General features: G+C 51.9%; 1 protein-coding gene across 9 annotated transcripts in view; it reads right to left on the reverse strand.

The window, feature by feature from the left end:
• The window catches only part of MTMR1 (myotubularin related protein 1), a 56280-nt gene that overhangs the window by 8234 nt on the left and 26579 nt on the right, over nt 1–21467 (reverse strand). For all 9 annotated transcript variants that reach the window (XM_082716556.1, XM_082716555.1, XM_082716554.1 and 6 more), the window contains 8 exons: nt 21080–21181; nt 20682–20765; nt 19498–19647; nt 18431–18619; nt 10673–10858; nt 10076–10282; nt 5913–6005; nt 1061–1174 (listed from right to left, as the gene is read on the reverse strand). In XM_082716556.1, the coding sequence (XP_082572682.1) occupies nt 1061–1174; nt 5913–6005; nt 10076–10282; nt 10673–10858; nt 18431–18619; nt 19498–19647; nt 20682–20765; nt 21080–21181 (1125 nt within the window). The remainder of the gene's footprint in view (nt 1–1060; nt 1175–5912; nt 6006–10075; nt 10283–10672; nt 10859–18430; nt 18620–19497; nt 19648–20681; nt 20766–21079; nt 21182–21467) is intronic.

The raw sequence follows: 21467 nt of genomic DNA on the forward strand, positions 1-21467 counted from the left end.
GCATCTTGAGGAGCAAAGCTGCCCTCTAGGGAGATGCAGGGGAGCGGCAGCACAATGGGACAGACAGTGACCGAGAGAGAACAGAGTTTGGGGCAGGAGGAACACTGAACTGGGTCCAGGCAAGCTCCCGGGTGACAGAAAGGCTAAAGGGAGGAGACTGGGTGGGGTGTGGACATGGAACGAGGGGGCGACAGCTGTGGGAAGGCTGTAGAGGGAGATGGGTGCTGTCGACCGACTATTTTCTCCAAAATTCGATAATGTTCTGATGTGCTTATTAGTCTACAGGTGGTGGCCCTTTTCTGTTAACCAGAAGACACTCTAAGCTGCCTTTTCCCAGTGCTTCCTCGTGATCGTTTCTTTCATTCATCTCAAAATGAGGGGGAAAGGGGCAGCTGGGTGATGCAGTCACCTGAGCACCAATAACTGGTTTCGGGTCAGTTCGTGGGATCAAGCCTGCCTTCGGGCTCTGCTCTCAGTGCAGAATCTGCTTGGGCTTCTCTCTCCCTCTCCCACTGCCCCTCGGGCTCATGCTCTCGTGCTCGCTCGCTCTCAAATAAATCGATCTTTAAATTTAAAAAAAAAAAAAAACAACTTAGGAGGAAAGAGGGGAAATGGAACTCTGAGAAGCTCGGCCGGACGGAAAAGGAAGTCTGGCTCGCTACCTAGCAGGAAGTTCCGGGGTCAACTACAGACTTCAACCATCCTAGGCCTCTGCGTACCTGTCACCCTGATGGAACGGACAGTGAAGAGCGGAATCACATCATTTTGGAGTCAGTGTGGTAGGAAGTACACGAACTTGGGGTTTAGGGGTCCAAGGTCTAGAACTGACTGTACAAAACCTTAAGAGTCCTCAGACAGTTGTGGGCTTGCTTCCCAGCCCCCATAAAGGAAGGGGCCTGTGTCCGACCACATGGAAGATCATGCAACCCCCCATTTATACACAGCAGCAGGGCCAGACCCAGGTCCCCTCTCCACCCAGTACCCCCCCTTTCCACAGTGGCACTTAATGGGAAAGGCCCCTAAACCATGGGCAGCAACAGGCAGGATGGCGTGCACTTACCTCTTTGAACCGCTGCTGTTCACAGTTGCACAAAAAAGTCCCGAAGAGACAGCTATATAGATGGTCCAAAATCGTGATCAAGAACAGCTCATTAAACTCGAATGCTGATGGAAACTTCAAAGGAAAGAGAAGTAAGGTTTAAAGTTCAATTTCTACAATACAGTGGTAGGAATTTTCGGTGAAAGCTAAATTACAATTTGGAATACAGTTTAAGGTTAAAAGGAAGACTGAGCCATGTCGGATTTCACTTCCTACAGCTTCCGGTCCAGGCCCACAGAGACGGCGCTAAAACACCTGCAGCTGGGCGAAGAGCCCGCAGCCGCCCTTCTGCAGAAGCGAGGAGAGAGCAGGCTGGCAGCAGGCGGCCCGGGGCTGTGCCGGCCCGCCCAGACGGAAAACAGACAAAGCCAGTTCGACTACGGTCCCAGCTTTCTGCCTGGCGCTACGTTTGGAGTCCGAGAAGGGAGAGGGGTTCCCAGGCACAGCAGGTACCAAAAGGGATTCAAGAAAGAATGGAAAGCCTATTATCTAGTAAAGAAAAAACTCGTGATTAAAAACCTTCCCACAGAGACAACTCCACGAACATACACCCCCCAAACCCTTACCAACATCTGAACAAACTGACAGACACAACATGATCCGGTGGGGTTCAGCTCGGGAATGCAAGGCTGGCTTAACGTTTGAAGATCAATGTTAAAAACGTTAAAAATGTTAAAAAATAGTAATCACTATAATTCACCACATTACCAGCATAAGAAAATCACATAATCATTTCAATTATTGGTTTAGGTAATTCTCAATGGGTTCTTTGCAGAATTCCAACAAGGACTTTAACATTGCCGGGAGGTTCTAACCAGTACCTGGCATTTAGTAGCCGTAAGGAGATGGTCTCGAAATGACAGTAATGATGAATGATGGCAACAAAGCTCCTGGGCAGGCGACGGTGGAGCACCTCCCACGTGCCAGTGCCCCAGCGAAGTACCCAAGGCGGCAAAGGCCACTGGAACCACCCAGCAGAGCTTTAAGTACATTTTCTTTAAAGTATGAAACAGGCCCCCAGAGTGCTGTTTGCGCACTCTCATGACTCATCCTGTCATCTCTAGAGAGACAACCACGGTCACCGATGGCCGTATTACTTTCCCAGGCTAGGGATAAGCTTCCCAAAGAGAAAAAAATGGTCCATCCAGGACCGTCCAAACTCCCCCCGCAAACGCTCTCTTCCTCCCCGGCCGCGCATCACATTAGCCGCCGTGCGGACTTCTGCTCAGACGGGATGTAGGTGGGCCTCTCTCCGTCGTACAGACTGTTCCCACAGAAACACAACTCTCTTCGGGGGAGCCCCCTCACAATGCCACTTCTTCAGAAACCTCTGGAAACTCACCATGGTGGTGGTTCTTAGATGAACTACATCAACTAAATCTGGCTGAAATGCTGATAATAGCTACTAATGAATCCTCTCTCAGGGCCTTGAACTTGCAAATCCACCAGTGGCCTCACATTCCAAATGGCTATCCTTTAAACGGCCAAGCATATCATGTCTACTTTTCCCAGCATTCTTCTATGCAGTTTAGTTACACTCTAGTTAAGAAATTATTGGCACCACAAAATTTATGAATGTTAAGCAAATATATAACATTTATGTACACTGAAGCTTTATCAAATCAAGGATAGAAATGGAAGATTTAGGTTTTATTTTCATTTAAATTACACATTTCCTAACAGGTCAGCAAAGCTTCTATGGACACATTCCTAAAGTCAAATGAGTCTTTACTGCGAACTCTGAGCCTGCCTGCTCCTGCGAGCTGGGCTGGGCATGTTCTAGCAGCCCCGACTCTAAGCCTTATTATTCTGGCCAAGTGGATCCCAGCGCCGGTAGGTCTAGGTCAGGCGGGGCTTGGCCTCTGCCTGTCAGCACTCCCAGAACCGGGACACAAGAGCTGCACCTTCGGATGCTCGCCGGGACTGCTGGTCCCGTTCAAATGGCGTTGCGGCCTCACGCTCAGCCCAGGAAATGCTTCATTAGAGGAAGCAGCAACAGCTAGAGTAATAGGAATCGAAGATTAAGTCTTGTGATTCACAATTTCTGTTGGCCTCTTCTCCTGGAAACTATACCATCTACCTAAAAAGTATGGGGTCAAAAACTCTAGAAATCCACAATGAAATTCTGCACATCTTGAGGAACGAAAATATGAACCACTACTGAACCTACTCAAAAGGGCAGAGTCTATTAAACTACGGTTATTGTAGAATGTTTGAGACTCTTTTCTGAAGAGCTGCTCAATTCCTTTCCCTTAGATCCTTGTCTATCAATTTGTGCACACAGCCTAGTTCACGTTATCCTGAGATTTTGAACGATTTAATGCGGATTTAGCTTACTTGATTTAGCAGTAGGCAACCTCCAAATAAATTAATCTCATTACATTAATGCATCTTTCCTAACAAGCTGCATGTCGCATCCACTTGTAACTTAACTGATAGACTGAGCGGTGCTCTTTCTGCTTCTATTGCATTAACCATGTTGTTTTAGGAGACGTTAATTATACACGTTTCATGGACAGGAGCTGAAAGGCATCTGAAATCTAATCTAAACCCCTTGTCCTTTTTTTCCCTTAAAATCCAATAAACAGCACAAAAATGATCTAGATTAAACACGAAAATAGGGACAAAACAGTATGAGGAATGGAAAGCAGTTGTGGGTACTACATGCGCGTATGCGTGCACTTAGCATTTGGGAGGAAGGAGCTACTTCACATCAACAAAAGTAGTGCTAATCCCCTCAGAAATATCATTTTGTGTATGTGTTCAACCTTGTTACACAATTTTTCTAAAATTCATTTTATACTTTTTTGTTTTAACCTGAATGTAACCATCATTTAATTTTGTTATTGGCTGAGTTAATACAAACAGCAAGAAGTTCACGGGGCTACATAACAGTATGACCCCTGGCCGGCCTCCGTGCCTTCTGAGTGTGTGTTCACTGCCATCCGTCACTCATCCCACCGGTGCCCACCTCTGAAACGCCCCTCCACCCCCACCAGCCCTCCAAATGGCTGCTCTGAATCGTGTGTGACCTGGTGCCTGGAAAACACGAGAGCCCCATCAGTCTAGGGAAGCTGGGCCTAAAAGTAAGAGGAAGGTCTAAGTCCCAAGGACTCTGGGAGGGTCTCCGCTAGCTGATCAGAACTCAACCCCGCCCCCCCTTTTTCTTATTTCTGAAAGCATGCCTGCTCTCTCTAGATCCTTGGTACTGAGATCCATGAGGCATGCAGACTCACAAATCAGACTGCGTTTTAGTAATACCCCCACACCCAGAGCCAGCCGCCCTCCAGTGTCAGCAGCTCTGGGCAGGCCTGAGAATTTTCATCTCTACGTGCCCAGGGGAAGCTGAGGCCACCGGCCCCGGGACTGCGGCAGGATGGGGCCTGTCGTATGGAGGCTGGTCTTCTGCCTCACTGGCACCTCAGAATGCACACAGGGAATGTTCCAGAATGACATATATCCGGGCTTCTCCCTCGGCCCACAGGAGGAAGGGTGTGCAAGGAAGGGGGCCCAAGCATGTGCACCTTTAAAAGTTTCCAGGCGCTGACAGTGTCCACAGGTACACAGTGAGGCGGGGGTCCCCCAGATGGCTCCTGAGCACTTGCTGCTGGAAGGGGTCTGGGCCGAGAGGCAGGGGGGCAGCAGTGCACCAGAGTGGGCTCAGCCTCTCTCCTGCCCACTGCCGCCCCCCACCACTAAGAGTGGTGCACGGTCAGGGATTTCACGGATAGTCGTCCATCTGACTTCCCGGGCTTAGAAAGCAGAGATCCTTTGAAAAGATCCTGGGGTGATGGTGATAATGTGGTCAGGAGGCTGTCGTGAGCGCCATGGCTGCTGACAGAGGCACTAGAGGTCGCCAGCAGTCTTCCCGCTGGCCCTCTTCCCCTGACTGAGGCAGCCACGGCCAGACCTCCGGGCCAGGAGGAAGGAGAGCACGCAGGCCATGGCTCTCCACCCTCTGACTCTGCCCTGTACAGGCTCCGGGGCGACTGCCTGTTTTCTGTTCTCTCCGTCTAGGTCTCTAGGTGACTGTCTCTCTCTGTACCTGTGTGTGTGGCTCTGTGCGGCTCTCTCTCTCTCTGCCTCATTCTCTCCACCCTACCGCTCTGTATGCCACTTTGTCCCTGCCGCTCTGGCTTGATCTCCTATCCTGAGGATAAGACCCCAAACTTGGGCTCAGGTGTTAGGAGACCAGGGAGTAAATAGCATAGGCCTCGGGGCCTGCTTTAAACTGAAACCATGGAGGCCCAATACACTTAGGGAAGGGGGAACCCCTGCGTGGCCACCTTGCATACTGGGGCCCTGTGCACTGGGGTTTGGAAACTAAGCACCAGTAACCTCCTACCCACCTCTGCTTCCCAGACATTCCCTGCCCTCGGCGGCACTGCCGCGGGGCCATGGGGGCCCAGGCCAGGCACGCAGACTCCTGGGTTCCCAGGGCCGGCATCCCCCACCCTGCTGTCAGTTCTGTCACATCCCTGTTTCAAACACTTGGCCTGCTCAGCAGGGGACTGTGCCTCTTCACCCAGACAGAAAGGGAGCACGAGCAGCAGAATGGCAGAAGCAAGGCCTTGGTCGGCAGAGCTGGTGGACAGAAGACTGACAAAAGCATTTGCACAAGAACAGGAACTTTTGGTGAGAAATGATAGTCTCTAATTTTCTGCTTATACTTCTAAGTGAATTAGAATCAACCGGAGTTAAATAACAGAAGGGGTCCTATTTTTACACACATACACGTGTGTTCATTTTGAACGAACATAAATATTTATCTAATCTTCAATTTTCAGTCAGAAATATCCTTGAAATTTCTTACCTGTCTTGTCATCTGCCAAACACAGTCAATGAACTGGAGAAATATGGGGGACCGGTCGGCGTCGGCGTGGTTGTCGTCGCCGTGGCCCACTCTCTGAGAACAAATGAGACGTGAAGCATGTGAACGCATGCCACAGTGCTCTCAAAGGTCACTTCAAGTTGCCTAGTGGCAAGCATTAGGTGTCATCTCTAGGTCCCAAGACCTAACAGGAAACACAACTTCAAGGTACTATACTGGTATGTGTTGACTTTTATAATTTCACTTTAAAATAGTGGAGATCAAGAAGTTATAAGCAATTGGCCAGTAAACGTTTCAGTCCCAATGCTAGGGTCAGGCCAGGCCACAGCACCAAGTGCACAGTGTCAATGTAGGACTACCGATTAGCCGCTCAGAAAGCACATTACGGTGGCCATTTCCTCCACAGGTGGAAAAACAGGTCTTCCCAGTTTTCCGAAATGTCAGGAAGTCTGAGAATCAAATAATACTCTATATGTTTTAACCAATTCTACAGGACTCAGAGAGCCCCCCAAATCCCACACGTGAAATGGTAAGGGGGAGTCCTTGCTCAAGGCAGCCCATTTCTGAGCCATACTTGATAATCAACAGTGCGTTTCACACCTTTCAGTGTTGTAGAGCTACTCATGGATTCCTGATAAAAGAACTTCAAAAACAAACATGACAAAATATTGGAAACGTCACGTTAAAAAACAGTTCGAGAGCGAGCATTCGAAGAGAAGGCTCAAATACTCTGGTGACGAAGCAAAAGGATGAGAAGGAGACATTCCAAAGATACAATGCAACTACTACATAGAAAGCACGAGAAGTACTGGGTCTAGGAAACCGCCAGCAGGAGAGGAAATCCAGACCTCACAGTTACAGCAGTGGGTCTTACTGGGTTTCAATTGTGGTGAAACATACAGAACATGAAACGGGCCACCTTAACCCGTTTGTGCACATGGTGTGGATCAAGTACGCTCAGTGCAGGGAGCCAACCCCACCGTCCATCTTTCCAATCCGTTCACTCCATGTCTCCCCACCCTGCCGCCACCTGTGTACTTTCTGTCCCTGTGCATGTGACTGCTCTTGTTCCCTCTTATAAGTGGACTCCTACAGTATCTGTCCTGTTGTGACTGGCTTCTTTCACTCAGCAGAAGGTCCTCAAGGTTCATCTGTATTGTAGAATGTGTCAGAAATTCCTTCCCTCTTTGAGCTGAGTGACACGTCCGTTGTATGGACAGACCACATTCTGTGTACGCGTGCATCTGTCGATGGACACCGGGGCTGCTCCTACCTCTGGGCTCCTATGAACCACACTGCTTGTACGCGTGGGTGTGCAAGTATCCGAGTCTGTTTTCACTTCTTTTGGGTGTATCCCCAGAAGCAGAATTGCCGGGTCACAGGGTAGCTCTATTTTTATTTGTTTGAGGAACTGCCGTACTGTTTTCCACAGCAGCTGCAGAAGTGGCCTTATCTCTGCACTTCCCCTTTACAAGATAATCTGTAGAACCTGCTCTTCAGTGTTGAAGACACCTTGGGAATGGTTTTGCACGGCTGCTCACAATTTAAGATTCATTCTTTTAACAGCTGCTCACTGAATTCCTCTGGTGTACACAAGGCATCTTGCCTGGCCCTTGGGAGTTTGGGGACATGTGCTGCTGTCCCACAGAGGCCATACTCTTGGCTACACACATGAGATACTAAGACAAATGAGACACAGTACCCGGGCTGAACAAATAATTCACTTGCAGTGTAGTCGTGGGAGAAAGACCTGTAAACACCAAAGGCACTGAAACGTGCCCAGGGCTTCCAAGTCTGGGATGGGTATGGCGGGGCCGCGACCGAACAAGAGCCAACCTCGGGTGGGGCAGGGGAGCAGGTCTCACTTCAGATAACCCTTCACGGACAGCGGGGGGTACCTGCTTCCCAGCTGGCCAGGGCCGCACCGCAGTAGAAGCAGTGGGAGCATGGCGGGGGATACCAACAGCACCAGAGGCATCCGGGCATGAGGCAAGTGGGGGAGGCGAGACAAGGCTGGACTAGGCCAGATGACCGAGGGCCTCAAAGGCTGAGTTGAGGAGTTTGCCCACACCGCATGGGCCACAGGAAAGCTCGGAGGGTTCTGCGCAGCATGAGATCTGCGTCTTGCAACGCTCCGTCTGGCTGCAGGGAGGACACTGGATTGGAAGGGGCGGGTGACAGAGAAACTAGTTAGGAGGCTGCCAGCACAGCCCCAAGGGAGATGGGCAGGCCGGAATGAAGGGGGCATCGGTGGCACTGCGACAGATTTGAACGTGTTTAAAGACGTGGGACCAGTCGAGATCACTACTACGGTGTTAAGCACAGAGAAGAGGAGCACTCTGCCGACTGAGCCCTGGGGCACCCCAACACGAAGAGGTCGGGGAGAGAGGGAGGACTAGGAGATAGGAGGAAATTCAAAAGGCTGTGCAGATCTAGAAGCCAAGGGAAGCAAGTTTCCAGAAATAGGGAAGGAGCAACAGCATCAATTGCTCAGGCCAAATAAGAGAAGACTTGACTGGGACTGGCGGCTGGGGTGTGCGGTTTCAGGCCGGGGTGGGTGTCGGGAGGAGGAAGCCTGGCCCAAGTGAGCACAGGGCAGCTGTCGTGAAGGGAGCAGATCTCTGCACTGACAGACAGCTGGAGGGGAAGCAGAGTCCAGGGAAAGCAGGTTTCCAGGTGCGATAAGGAACGGCACGTTCCTACGGCCGGTGGGACCCATCTAGGCGAGAGCGGGCTGGAGGCGGGTCAGAGGCAGGATGAAGGAATGGGGCTGCACAACGCTCCACCTCCAAGAAGGGCATCGAGGTGCAGAGAGGGAAGGGGCATGGTGCAGGGGCGGCTCGGACAACGGCCCCTGAAGGGCATGTGGCTCACAGGCTCTCCTCACGGCCAATGTACTCAGGACCCCCATGGTGGGAGCCACGGAAGCACCCCCACATGCACAGCCCATCCTCCTGCTCTGAGTGGGTCTGAATGAGGCACAGTTAAGATGAAGCCCCAGTGGCGCAATGACTGGGAAAGAGCAGGAACGAACAGCCGTTCAGACTAAATGCAAATGGCAGCCCAAGAATGGCCACCAGGCGACCCAGCGATCCCACTCCTAGGAGTGTCCCCAGTGTGAAGGCGGCCGTCGCAGGCTGAACTGTGTACTGCCCCAATCCCTACACTGGAGCCCTGACCCCCCGGGCCTCAGAATTGGACTGTAACTGGAGATGGGGTCTATGAGAGGTGATTAGAAGGAAGATGGAAGCCTGACCGGTGTCCTTTTAAGGAGAAGCAATTCGAACGCGAGAGGCACCAGCAAGGTGCACCCAGAGAAAAGGCCATGTGAGCATAGGGGGAGAAGGCGGCCACGCATGAGCCGAGAAGACACGGTTCAGGACAGACCAACCGGAACCGGGAGACTACACGTTGTTACTGGCTAAGCTCCTCGGTTTGTGGTAGTCCGCGTGGCAAAAGCTACCAACATTTACAGCAGCATTAGTCACAAGAGCCAACTGATGGGAATAATCCAAGTGTCCACCAACAGGAATGGATAAGCAAAGGGAATACTGGTCAGGTATGAAAAGAAACTAAGTTTTTATATATGCTATGTAATGGATAAACCTTAAAAACTGTGTTTAGAGAAATAAGCCAGTCACAGAAAGACAAACGCTATGATTCCATTTACAGGAGGCACCTAGAACAGGCAACTTGAGAAAGACAGAAAGTGGCTGTCAGGGGCTGGAGGAGGGGGAGATGAGGAAGGACTACTTAATGGGCACAGGGTTTCCTTTCGGGGGCCGGAGAAATGTTCTGGAACTAGACAGAACTGGTGCTGGTACAACACTGTGAATGCACTAAATGTCACCGAACTATATGCCTTAAGATTAATTCTGTTATATGAATTTTACCTTATTTATTTAAAAAAGAAAGATATCTACACTAAAAAAATTGTTGAAAAAAAAAAAAAGAGTGCCCTACCAAAATCATACCATGCTGAGGTCCACAGAATTCTATTATGGTGATTCAGGTCTGACACAGAGCAGAAAACGCACACGCACGCGCGTGTGTGTGTGTGTGTGTGTGTGTGTGTTGTATGTGACACACACATGCATAGGCTAGAACAAAACAAGTCAGGAATTGACCTCACGGTCTCAGCTTACCAGCGCAAACCTATGTCCGAAGCTTATCCACTCCTTTTCTACGAGCACCTCAAAGCCTTTAATGGTGCGGTAGTAGCTGTCCAGCATCAGCATGGCCAGGGACGTCAGCTGCGCGGTCCGGTCCCAGCCGTCGCTGCAGTGCACCAGCACCGACGTTTTCCCAGACTCGATCTTATCGGCGATCCTTACGGCCCCAGCAAGAAGCATCTTCGGGAAAGAAGGCACGTTAGAGCAGGCAACGTTTAATTTCTAGGACAGCAAAAACAGTTCTGCGGAGAATGTTAGAAGTTCAGGTCAATAAACCAAACAATGCGATCCAGTGAGGCGACGCAGAGACATCAGCGCTGGGGGCGGGGACACCTTACACCAAGGAAAATGACCACGGCAAGTGCACTCGCTTACTACAGGGCCACAAAGTACGTTCCAAACCGGACTGAGGCAAGCAGTATCCCTCGACAGAGACCACAGTCTGAATGCTGCCTACACCGCAAAGCTGTGCTTCTGCACAGTGTTGGGAAACCGCGCGGACGCACAGGCCTACGGCAGGTGCGCAGGAGATCCGGCCCGGGAAGCATGCCAAGGACCAGCCCTCCTCACCCGTATATACTCCAGCCAGTGCGTGCCGTCCACGCTGGAGAGCCACCGTGCCTCATCAATGGAAGGGTACACGGTCTCCTTCAGTTTGCGCAGGGACTCTCTCATCACGTGGATGTTGTGGATCTCCAAGAACACGAGCTCCGCGTTGGGGTAAGCGCTTTCACTTTCGTACCCTCCGCCCTTGGCCTGTGAGGAACAAAACACATGCAGCGCTGTGTCTGAGTTCACACTTCCACTGTTTCTGGTGTTATCAGAAAGAGACCATTAAGGACACAACAGGCCCCTTTGTGTAAAATAACCCTCCTAACCCTGGAGGACTCGCCCCAGCTCCTGGCACAAAGCACCACACAGTAAGCAGCTTAAAACAGAAATGTCCCCTCACAGTTCTGGAGCCAAAATCAAGGTACTGGCAGGGCCGTGCTCCCTCAGAAGCCCCTTGGGGAAGGCTCGTCGTTGCTTCTTCGAGCTTCTGGTAGCCCCCAAGTGGTCCTGGTTTACAGACACGTCACTCAAATCTCTGCCTCATCATCAAAATGGCCTTCACCTCATGTCTGTCTCTTCTCTCCTTCTAAGGACCCAAGTCAGACTGGATTACAGCCCACCCTAATTCAACAGGATCTCACTGTGACTGGATCACATCTATAAAGACCTCATTTCAAAATGAGGCCACAGTTCACTCACCTACTAGGTCTTCGGCATAGTTATTTATGGAGACACAATTCAACCCCTAACAACTCTCCAGCACTCATCATCAGGGTTTGAACCTTTAACAACTGGATCTTACTCAAGGCAAGTTAGATTTTTAAAGGTTCTGCTAGAGCCATCTGTCTGAACAGAAACAGTTGTACTGACACAAAAATTTCTGTATAATAATCTGTAAATCCCAAACAAGGAGGTTTAAGGAATTTCAGTAAAATAAAACACAAATGAAAAGACCACAGCAGCATGATTTGCCATAGCCAGAAAGTGGAAGGAACCCACTTGCCCAGCAGCGGACGAGTGGACAGACAAAACGTGCTCTCTCCACACAGTGGAACATTCTGCAGTCAAAGGAAGTGAGTGCCGGGACACGCTGCCATAGGAGTGAACCTTGGAAACCTCACACAGAGGGACAGAATCCAGGCCCCAGAGACTGTATGTTGTATGATTCCATTGCATGAAAGGTCCAGGACAAGGAAATCTATACAGACAGAAAGTAAATTAGTGGTTGGTGGGAGCTGGAGGGGGAGGGGGCGAGAATGGGCGGCAGCTGCCAGTGGACACAGGGTTTCTATTTAGGGCCACGAAAACATTCTGGAGTTAGAAGGGGTTGCTGCACAACATTGTGAATATACCAGAAGTCACCAACTCGTAAACTTTGGGACAGATAAAATAACCAGATTAATGTCATATGAATTTTATCTCCAAAAACGTAATAAATGTATCTGTGAACCCAAAGACCACATCCTTCGTTCTGTCTCCCACCACTTAGCACGTGGATATTAATGCTCAGCCCTAAGCTAAATACTGGCGTGACAAGTGGAGACCCTGGTCCTCAAGGCACTCCCAGTCTGGTGGGGTAGAGGGGTGAGAGCACAGGGGGCACCGGGGGCACATGGCCAGGCCTGGGAGGCTGCCAGGGGGCCAGAACAGACGTCTGCGCGAGAAGAGAACACCCGTCGGGGAAGTTCTGCCGTGGGGAGGAAGGTCAAGAACACAGGGCAGAGGGGCCATGGTGTGCAGCTACCCGGACGCGGGCAAGGACGCGGCTCGCTGACAGGCAGGCGCGCAGCTGAGCCGAGGAGAGGCGGCCAGATGGTGGCCCAGGGCTGGGCCTCGCGGATGTGCAGGTGCAGGGAGGCAGCCGGAGCACAGACGAGTGTGGCGACGGCGCCATCGGACTTGCGCTGCGGCATCACCACGGCTGTGCTGGGCGGAAGGGCCTGGAGGAGGGTGCAACCTCCCGCAGGGAGACCAGCTCAGAGACGGGCACTCATCTGGCTGAGAGAATCGTGGTAGAGGCAGCAAGACAAGACAGACACGGCGGACTGGAGCTATTTAAGGGGCAACACTCAGTGGCTGAGTGGAGCAACGGAAGTAGGTAGCACAGTGACACCCAGGATTCCAGGCCAGGCCGGGCACCCCCAAGAGGCAGCGGTATCCTTTGCTGAGATACAGGCACTCGCAGAGGGAACAGAGGACTCTGCTTTCACCGTAGTGAGCGCAAGGTGCCCGGGAAGAATGTAAGTATGGAGGTCTGCCCGCAGGGGGTCAGGAGCTCAGAGCCAGGTCTGGGCCGTGGCTACCAAGACAAAGTCACTGGCCTCTGGAGGAAATCAGACCACAGGGGTCGGGCATACCATGCTCAAGGTCAGCAGGTGAGCCAAGAGAGAAGCGGAGGCTGGAAGCCTGGAAAAGGCCAACATGTAAGACACACAAAGCAAAGGAGACTGAGAAGAGCCGCCAGAGAAGAGAGGAAAAAGAAAAAAAGGAAAGGCTTTTTGAAAAGGAAAGAGTACCGAACTACCTGAAGCTTGGGAAGTCAAAGGAAAGAAGTGAAGAACACAGCTGCACTCCGGGCCAGCAAGCACGGGGCGGCCGTGTGGGCCAGGCGGGCCTCGCAGGCGCGCGGACCCAGCGAATGGGGGGTGCTCCCAGAGGCCCGTCGCGAAGTGGCAGGACAACGATGGGGCCAGCTGGACGGGAGCAGTGACCGTGGCTGGAGGGGGTGCCTGCTTATGGCCGGACCGGAGGGTTACGGACGGCAGCACAAGGCGGCTTCCAGGTCTGGCGGCCGAGGGTTGCTCTGTCCTCCACACGGACAGGTGAGGTCAGGGCCTGCGACGGAGGGGCTGGGGCAGGCTCGCACATTACAAAAAAGTCATAATGGGGCCCGAGTGGCCTCTGGGAGCCTGGGGCTGCGGAGGAGGGACTTGCAAGCACCACTGAGGGCCCAGCTGAGGCTGGAGAATTCCAGCAGGAGTCTGGAGTGGCTCCAGCCCGCGCGCTGCGAGCCCTCCATCCTCAGGGAACGTTCAGCCTGCGGCGCTGAGGAGGCGGGAGAACAGAACTGAGCCGAGCTGTGGGCTGGAGGGCATCCGGCAGGACGGTGGCAGGAGGCTAGGGCCGGCAGGACCACAGGGAGCCGGGGGTGGGGGCGCCTGGGGCCCGGGCCCCCAAGCACAGAGGACAGGCCACGGGCCAAGAACCCAGGCTACATCTAGCACTCAGCTGGGAAGTGGTTCTGGGGAGGAGTGGGCTGCGTGTGGCCGAGAGCCCCGTCACCAGCTCCCAGTGGCGGGGGCGACGCAGGAGGGAACGTCCGCAAGTGGCCAGTGTGACCGGCACGCGAATGGGCAGTGGGTGTACTTGAACTCCGGCTTTACCTCGGGTCACCCCATGGAATTCTAGAACACGCTTCCACGTCAGTGAAACTGCAACACGCACCACCGACAAAGGCGCCCAGAGCACAGTCCTACCTCCGCGGCAGAATTCTATTTTCATAAAAAACCAGCAGAGCATGCAGCGAAGATGCTGGTACTGTAGGCAGGGAGGAAAGGCACAGGCTCTGGTGTCAAGGAAAACGGATTTGAAATCCCAGCCCCACCACCTTCTCGGCTCCCCGCCCTTCCCAGCTGCAAGAGCTTCACAGGGCTGCTGTGCAGATTAAATGCTAATTAAATTAGCTGAGTAAAATCAGTTTTCTCAATTAATGCTAATCCCCAACCCCCGTGGGAGAAAGAGACGCAAACACCCCCAGGGAGCAGCGGCCGAAGGAGGGACTTCAGTTTTCCTGGTGTCACAGCAGCAGTTCTGGGCCTGGGGAAGGCCTGGCAGGCCATCGGCCCATCAGTCGGCCAGTCGCCGGTGGCAGGGGGTCCCAGGTGAGAGAGCCCAAGGGCCGGAGGTCCCAAGGGGCAGGACAGGGTCCCCTCGCTCTCCGAATCCGAAGTACACACACCTCTCCTGGAGGGTCTGCACATTTTCGTCCCCACAAAATTCACGTGTCGAAGACCTAATCTTCAAAAAGATGCTGTCAGCTTCTGATCAGAAGCTGCAGCCTTTTGGCGGGTAGGTCAGGAGGGTGGAGCCCTCGTGCTGGCATCGGCACCCTTCTAAGAAGAGACAGAAGACAGCGGCCTCCTGCTCTCGGCAGTGTGAAGACACGGTAAGAAGCCAGACGTGGGATCTGCTGTGACCCTGACCTTGGGCTTCCCATCATCCAGAGCTGTGAGAAATAAATGTCTGTTGTTCACAGGCCACTATGATACCGATACTGATACTCTGTTGGAGCAGCTCGGCTAAGACACCTCTCCCCCCCAGTTCTCGCGCGGGACGCTCCTCCTCGCCTGGCATCAAGGAACCCTCCCCCTCATCGGGGTCTCCTGCCACCACATACCCCTTCCTTCTGTGGGTTCCTTTCCTGCTTTCCACAGATGGCTTACGTGACTTGGACTCCTTTGGCGGCCTTGCCCCTGCCCATCCCCCACCTGCAACCACCACCCATCATGGCACTGGGCTCCATCTCAGCCAACAACCCAAACTTTCTCTGAGCTTCGGAGCTTCAGCTCCCCAACTCAGGCCACCTTCCCTCGGTCTGCGTCTCTCCATGGCCTTCTTCTGAGGACTGCAGTCATGGGACTGAGGGCCTACCCTACTCCAGGATGACCGCCTCTTCACTGATGACATCTGCAAAGGCCCTATTCCCGAATAAGGTCATCTTCTGAGGTTCCAGATGGACATGAATTTCTGGGAGATACTATGCAACCCACTACAGCAGCCAATTATAAAAATCAGTCAGTGAAATGCACCACATTAGCAGAATGAAGGAAAAAAGAAACACATGATCATCTCAACGGATACAGAAAAGGCCTTCAAAAATCTAATGCCCTTCCATGACAAAACCATTCAAAAAACCAACAACAGAAAGGAATTCCCTTAGCCTGACAAGGGCATGTATGAAGAGCCCACAGCTAATATACCCAGTGATGAAGAACTACAAGCTTCCCCCCTCAAACTGGAACAGGACAAGGATGACTGCTTTCCCTGCTTCTATTCAACAGGGTACTAGCGGTTTCCGACAGGAAATTAGCCAAGGGGAAGAAATAAAAGGCATCCAAATTGGAAAGGAAGAAGTAAAGGGTCTGCAGTTGCAGACAAGCTGTCACATATAGAAGAGCTAACAGGGACTTGGCCAGATAAACACCCCTGCCTGGTTCCTAGACATGACAGCACGACAGACAAAACCATTCTGGACGTGCAGTTCAGTGTCCTGCTTCTGGCTCCTTCACGTGTGAGCACGTGCAAAGCTGCCCTTGCTGGTAGGACGTCCGGCTGCGGCTCTTCTCACGCATCTTCCTTCTCTGGGACAGTGCCGTGGTGGTGACAGGAAGTACGCAGAGAAGCAAAAGGACTCACGGGGTTAAGGACCCACCAGCTGGGAGCATGGGGAACTAAGTGAGAAGGATGCCCCGTGGCAGGCTGAAAAAATGGCACCCCACCCCAAGAGACCTACAGCAGATCTTGGTGACTATGAATGTGACCTTTTTAGGAAAAAGGGTCTTTGCAGAGGTCATCGAGTCAAGGATCTTGAGATGAAGAGACCATCCTGAATTACATCGGGCAAGCCCTGAATGCCATCACGGGCATCCTTAGAAGAGAGGAGGGGAGACACAGACGCGTAGAGGAGAAGGCCACGGAAGGCAGAGGGGGAGACCCGCATGCGCGGCTCTGCGCACAGAGCGGCCAGCAGGAGCTAGGAGTGGCCAGGAACAGAGTCTCCCCTGAAGCCCGTGGAGGGAGCACAACCCGGGCCGAGTTCACACTTCTGGCCTCCTGAACTGTCAGACAATAAATACGTGTTGTTTTAAGCCACCTAGTTTGCGGTAATTTGTACAGGGCCTCAGGAAACTCCTATCCTGCCCATGTCCTCCCCGTCTCCGTAACTGGCACCACTGGTCACTGCCCCGGCCAGACCACCTGGGTGGTGAGCTTACGAGCATCATGTGCGGGCCGGGTTGGATACATGGGGGTCACTACGTGGGAGAGAGCTGAACAGAGATGTCCACCTGACCACAGCATGGAAAGTCGGCCTCGACTTCCAGAGGGATCAGGGTGAAATGGAAACTCGGGTATCAGACTCACAAGGCAGACAGTGTCTGGAGTGATGGCATCGGGGGAGATGGCCAGGGAGGTGGCACAAATTACAAAAGCAGCTTGAACTCCAGATGGAGTTCAAGGAGCACCACCATTTGCAGGTTGGGGCGGGGGAGGAGGAGCCAGTGAAGGAGGCGGAGCTGGCCAGGTCGGAGAGAGGGACCCAGGTAGTGAGATGTCATGATGGTCACGTGGACAGAGCCGTTCACTCTGGGCTCAGGAGAGAGTACATGTACCGTGAAGCAAATGCTTTCTCCGGGACAGTACGACCTTCACACCCGCTCTGGGAAGCACACATGCTGTCATGGCAATTGTGGTCTAGAGAGATGTAGCCACTGCCCAGGGTCACGGAGCAAGAAAGCGGGCCCCTTCTACTCTCAGAGCACATGCTGTGTTCTCCTATGCCACACTGGGTGGCCATGTGGCAGATCGCGTGATTGCTGCTCTGTGTGCCCCTCCCCAGAGACGTGACACACAGCAAGTACCCAGGGAGCGAGGGGAAATGGCGTGGCTGGTGGCTTGTGCGCTCTCTGAAATGGAATGTGATGGCTTCTCTCAGGAGGGAGACAGGGGCAGCAGGAGGCTGGCTTTACTGGAGACTGTACTCAATGATGGACGAGTCACCACAGAAGGAAGAGGCACAAGCTGCCAAGAGACACAGACTGCCAAGCGCTGCTGGGGGTGCGGGCGGGCTGGCTGTGGGCTCGGCGACCACAGCCCTACGTGTCTTGCCATTCTTGTGAGTTGTGTGCTCTGGCACACCGTTGGATGCCCGGGCCCGCCCCCTCCTGCTCCACACCCACGGCCAGCTCTAATGCCACCTCCTCCGTGAGGCCTTGTCAGCGCCAGGCCCTCTCCTGGCTCCCCCTGCATGCTGAGCCCACACGTCCCGCAGGAGCGCACCTCACCGTATCTGTCTTGGTATTTCCCCCCGCACCTGCCCCAGGTAGGCGCGCATTACCTGTTTGTGACCCAAGTGTCATTTTACCAGTAAGTATGAGGTGGAAAGGGCGGCCACCACCTTCCTGATCTGTGAATGACTCACAGAGAGGGCCAGGTCCTCCGACTGCCGGATGCGTGCCTGCAGGAACGCACCGTCCGAAAGGAATTTTCGACATGCAGAGTGGGTGCTGGAGGCGTGGCCTCTTCACTGGGGCCGCCTATGAAGGGCCCCGTCCCCCTCAGTGGGCGGGGCTCGAACGGGAGGTGTCCGCAGAGGACACTCCTGCATGCCATTCAGGGCAACTCTGCACGCAAGCCTGCTTTTGCACAGCTGACTCCGTTCTGACAGAGCTTCAGACTGGACAGGAATTCAAGTAATCAACCCAGGTCTCGAGTTAAAGGGACTTCCAAGGGCCTCAAGATCATTTCAGTAAAAGTCTTACTCGATTCTTTAGGGGCTAATTCTCTCTGGGTCTTTGCTGAATCAATTCAGCAGACAGGATGGCGGAGAAGCAATGAGAGAGACGCGCACAGCCACGCGGGCCGTGGGCCAGCGAGGCCCAGCCGCGGGCTGCTCAGAGAGACCCCCTTCCAGAGGGAGCAATGCCCGGTCTGCACGACAACCTATGGCCAGCACGTGACAGGAGAGCCGCCGCTTCCGTAGCGCTACTGAGAACGTACCTTGTTCGTGTCGGCGACACTGTTCTGCCGGGCGTCGAAGATGATAAGCTTGTGGGACTGCGCGTTGGCGTCCATGATCGTTTGCAAGTATTTTTCGTCTTCTTTGCAGCGTTTGTCGTTGGGACCCACCAGTGGCTGGCTGCAACGGGTAATCGTGGCCTGACTTTCTGGATGGATCCACGACAAAACCTAGCGTTTGGAAGCAACAAACATTAGTACGGCTCCTAAAATGCCGTGCCCTGATTGCCGAGCAGTAAAAGTAAGCTGTCTTTTCAAGCACGGCCTCATCTGCACACGCTCCTCCAAGGCGATGGCCGAAACCCATCACCACACGGCAGTGGCTCTGGAACTCGGTGCTGCGTCAGGCGGGAAGAAGTCTGACTAGATAAGCTCCAAGAATCCCTCGCACCTCTCAGATTCCATGACTCAAAGGAAAACAGAAACTAAGTCAAGTCGATTAATGTCCAGCCCCACTTCTATTTTGAATGACGCGTTCTGTCTCCTCATTTAAAAACATCTTGCGTGTCCCCACGCACATACGGGGCAGGATGAGGGCAAAGCGAGGACAGGCTCTTGCGAGATGGCAAGCCGGGCTCCCAAACCTCCCGCTGTCCTCAGGCGGCCGGAGGACGGGGGTCCCGCCGGAGCGCACTCTCGGCTCTCCGATGCCCACGGCCCCTGCGAACGGTGGGTGCCACGGGGGTGGGGGGGAACGCACACGTTCACTGTCCTCAGAGCACACGTGTGCGGCTGTCCCTCAAGAGAAACACTCGGGCCCCTGCCGGCCACTACGCTGCTCCGGGTGGTGGCGCCGCGAGCCGCTCGGCGTCTGAGCAGGTGTCTTGGCTCTAAGACGCCCTGACGAAACCAGCGAAGGGCGCCGTGAATGCGGCAGCCGTGCGCCCCCTCTTGCTGCTCCCTGGCGGTCCCCGCTGCCTGGGGAGGGTTTTCGGCCTATTTTTCTACTTTCCGTTTTGTTCGCTAGAGTTTTTTCTGTCTTGCTCCTTTCCACATTAGATCTAGGTACAGTCTGGGTTTCTGCCTAAGGGACAATGTTTATCACTTACCGGGACTCTGCCTTTTGCTCGAAAGGCTGCCACTTTTGAAAGGTCATCATCTTTCACACTAGTTGGCACAACAATGACAGCAGGGTAGGTGTCACAGAGCTCATAGTTACTGTTCACTTTCGATATTTTCCAGCTCTCGTTTGGCAAGCCCTGCAGGGTGTTAGAGAAGGGCGGGGGAGCAAACTTTCGCATTTTCAGAAAGTACTAACTGGGAACCACATCCATTTTTTATTTTCTCCTAAAATCCATTCATAATTTGTCATTCACTGCTACTCAAAAGTTTAAATATATGTTTATCTAACAAAACCTATTTCTTACCCATTTTTAAAAATTTAATGAAGCAGAAGACTTTTCAAACGTATTTTAAAATGGTAAATATCACATACTAGAATCCCAATCCTGTACATTTCCTGCTGTGTTTTCTATAAAGAATGAGCATAGTATTGCAATGAGCGTTATTTTTTAAAATTTTTTGTCTTTATTCAAAAGGTAGAAGTCGGATATCTAAACTTCTTTATTATATGCTTTTCTTCCATTAGAATTTATATTTTTATTCATAGATTCTTTATTGCCCATTTATTCACCTATCTTTCTGTTTGTTTGTTTGGTGGTGGGCAGCGAAGCAAGGCTGACTGAGCGATAGAGTGATAGTCCAAAGCTCCCAAGGATGGAGCTTTTGAGACACAGAAACTTTCTGCAAACATTTACAGAAAGCAATACCAACTGAACATACAGTGGAGACAAAGATCAAATGTCATGAAAACAGTATCTTATTGGACTGTCCTGAACCTGACAATGCACTGAAGACTTTCTAAGCACAGGAACACCACACCAGGCTGATGTAGTCTCCCCATACATTTAATCTAATTCAGGCCATTGGTTTTGATCCTTACTCATCAACTCATCACCAGAATATCTAATAAAAACCATCTGGTTGATTTGCTTTTTAAACCCTTGTGCTCATACTCCGCTTGCCCTCTGGAAAAAGGCTGAGCAGCAACAGCCTCAAAGGACTGGCCTTGGGACAATGGGGCATCCCAGGGATGAAGAACGTACAAGCTACGTAAGCCATACCTAAACAAAACTGGTTTCTAATGGTTTCTTCTCTACTATATTTCTAGCCTGTCAGAAAAGAGAAAGATGCTCAACCCACTATTTTCGGTTTGATCAGGACCTTACTTTACCTGTCTCTTGTATTCAGATACAGGATCATAAACTTTCCACCCATTCATGGGAAATTTTTCTTTGTAGCTGAATGCAAAGAGTGTCTGGATACAAAAACCACAAAATACACACGTTAGTGCTCCTTTGCTACATGATATGCCCAATATTAAAGCTTTTCATTCAGCCATGAACTAAATATAGTAAGACTTCTATTTAACCTGTATATTTTGAAGCAACAAACTGGCACTTTTCTTAATCATTACAAAGAATGGACAAATTTTAAACTTCTTAATATTAATCACAAAGAGAGAGGAAAGAGATAAAGGAAACCTCTGGAAAAAAGGAATAATTAAACATGACTTTTGCCCGCCCCCCCCCCACAAAGGCATACAAAAAGGGTTTATTTTGGTGTACTTGCCTGCCCATTGGAAAGAGGAAATGCAAGTTTGTTGAGGTTTTCAAATATCCCAAGTTTACTCTGTTCTTCCTGCTTATAAGCAAGTCGCAAGTTCCTCATATCCTATTAAAGAATTAGCAAAACTCATTTATTGAACATTGAGTATCTGTGAGGCAGACATGTTATAAAGAGATATATGAAATATCTGTATGCATTTCTCATGTTATAGATTGCTTCTACTAACAAAAGACAATTACCAAAAGCACCTCCAACAAGATAACAGCCATTGAGGAACCTGGAACAAAGGGGACGCGCTGGGGAAGGAACTCGCTGGGTGGAAGTGAGAAGGTTTAGTACCGAGAAGATGTGCACTGACTAGAAGATGTGCTAGAGGTGTGCACAAAAGCAG

The sequence above is a fragment of the Mustela nivalis genome (genome assembly GCF_964662115.1).
Source record: "Mustela nivalis genome assembly, chromosome: X".
Lineage (NCBI taxonomy): Eukaryota > Metazoa > Chordata > Mammalia > Carnivora > Mustelidae > Mustela > Mustela nivalis.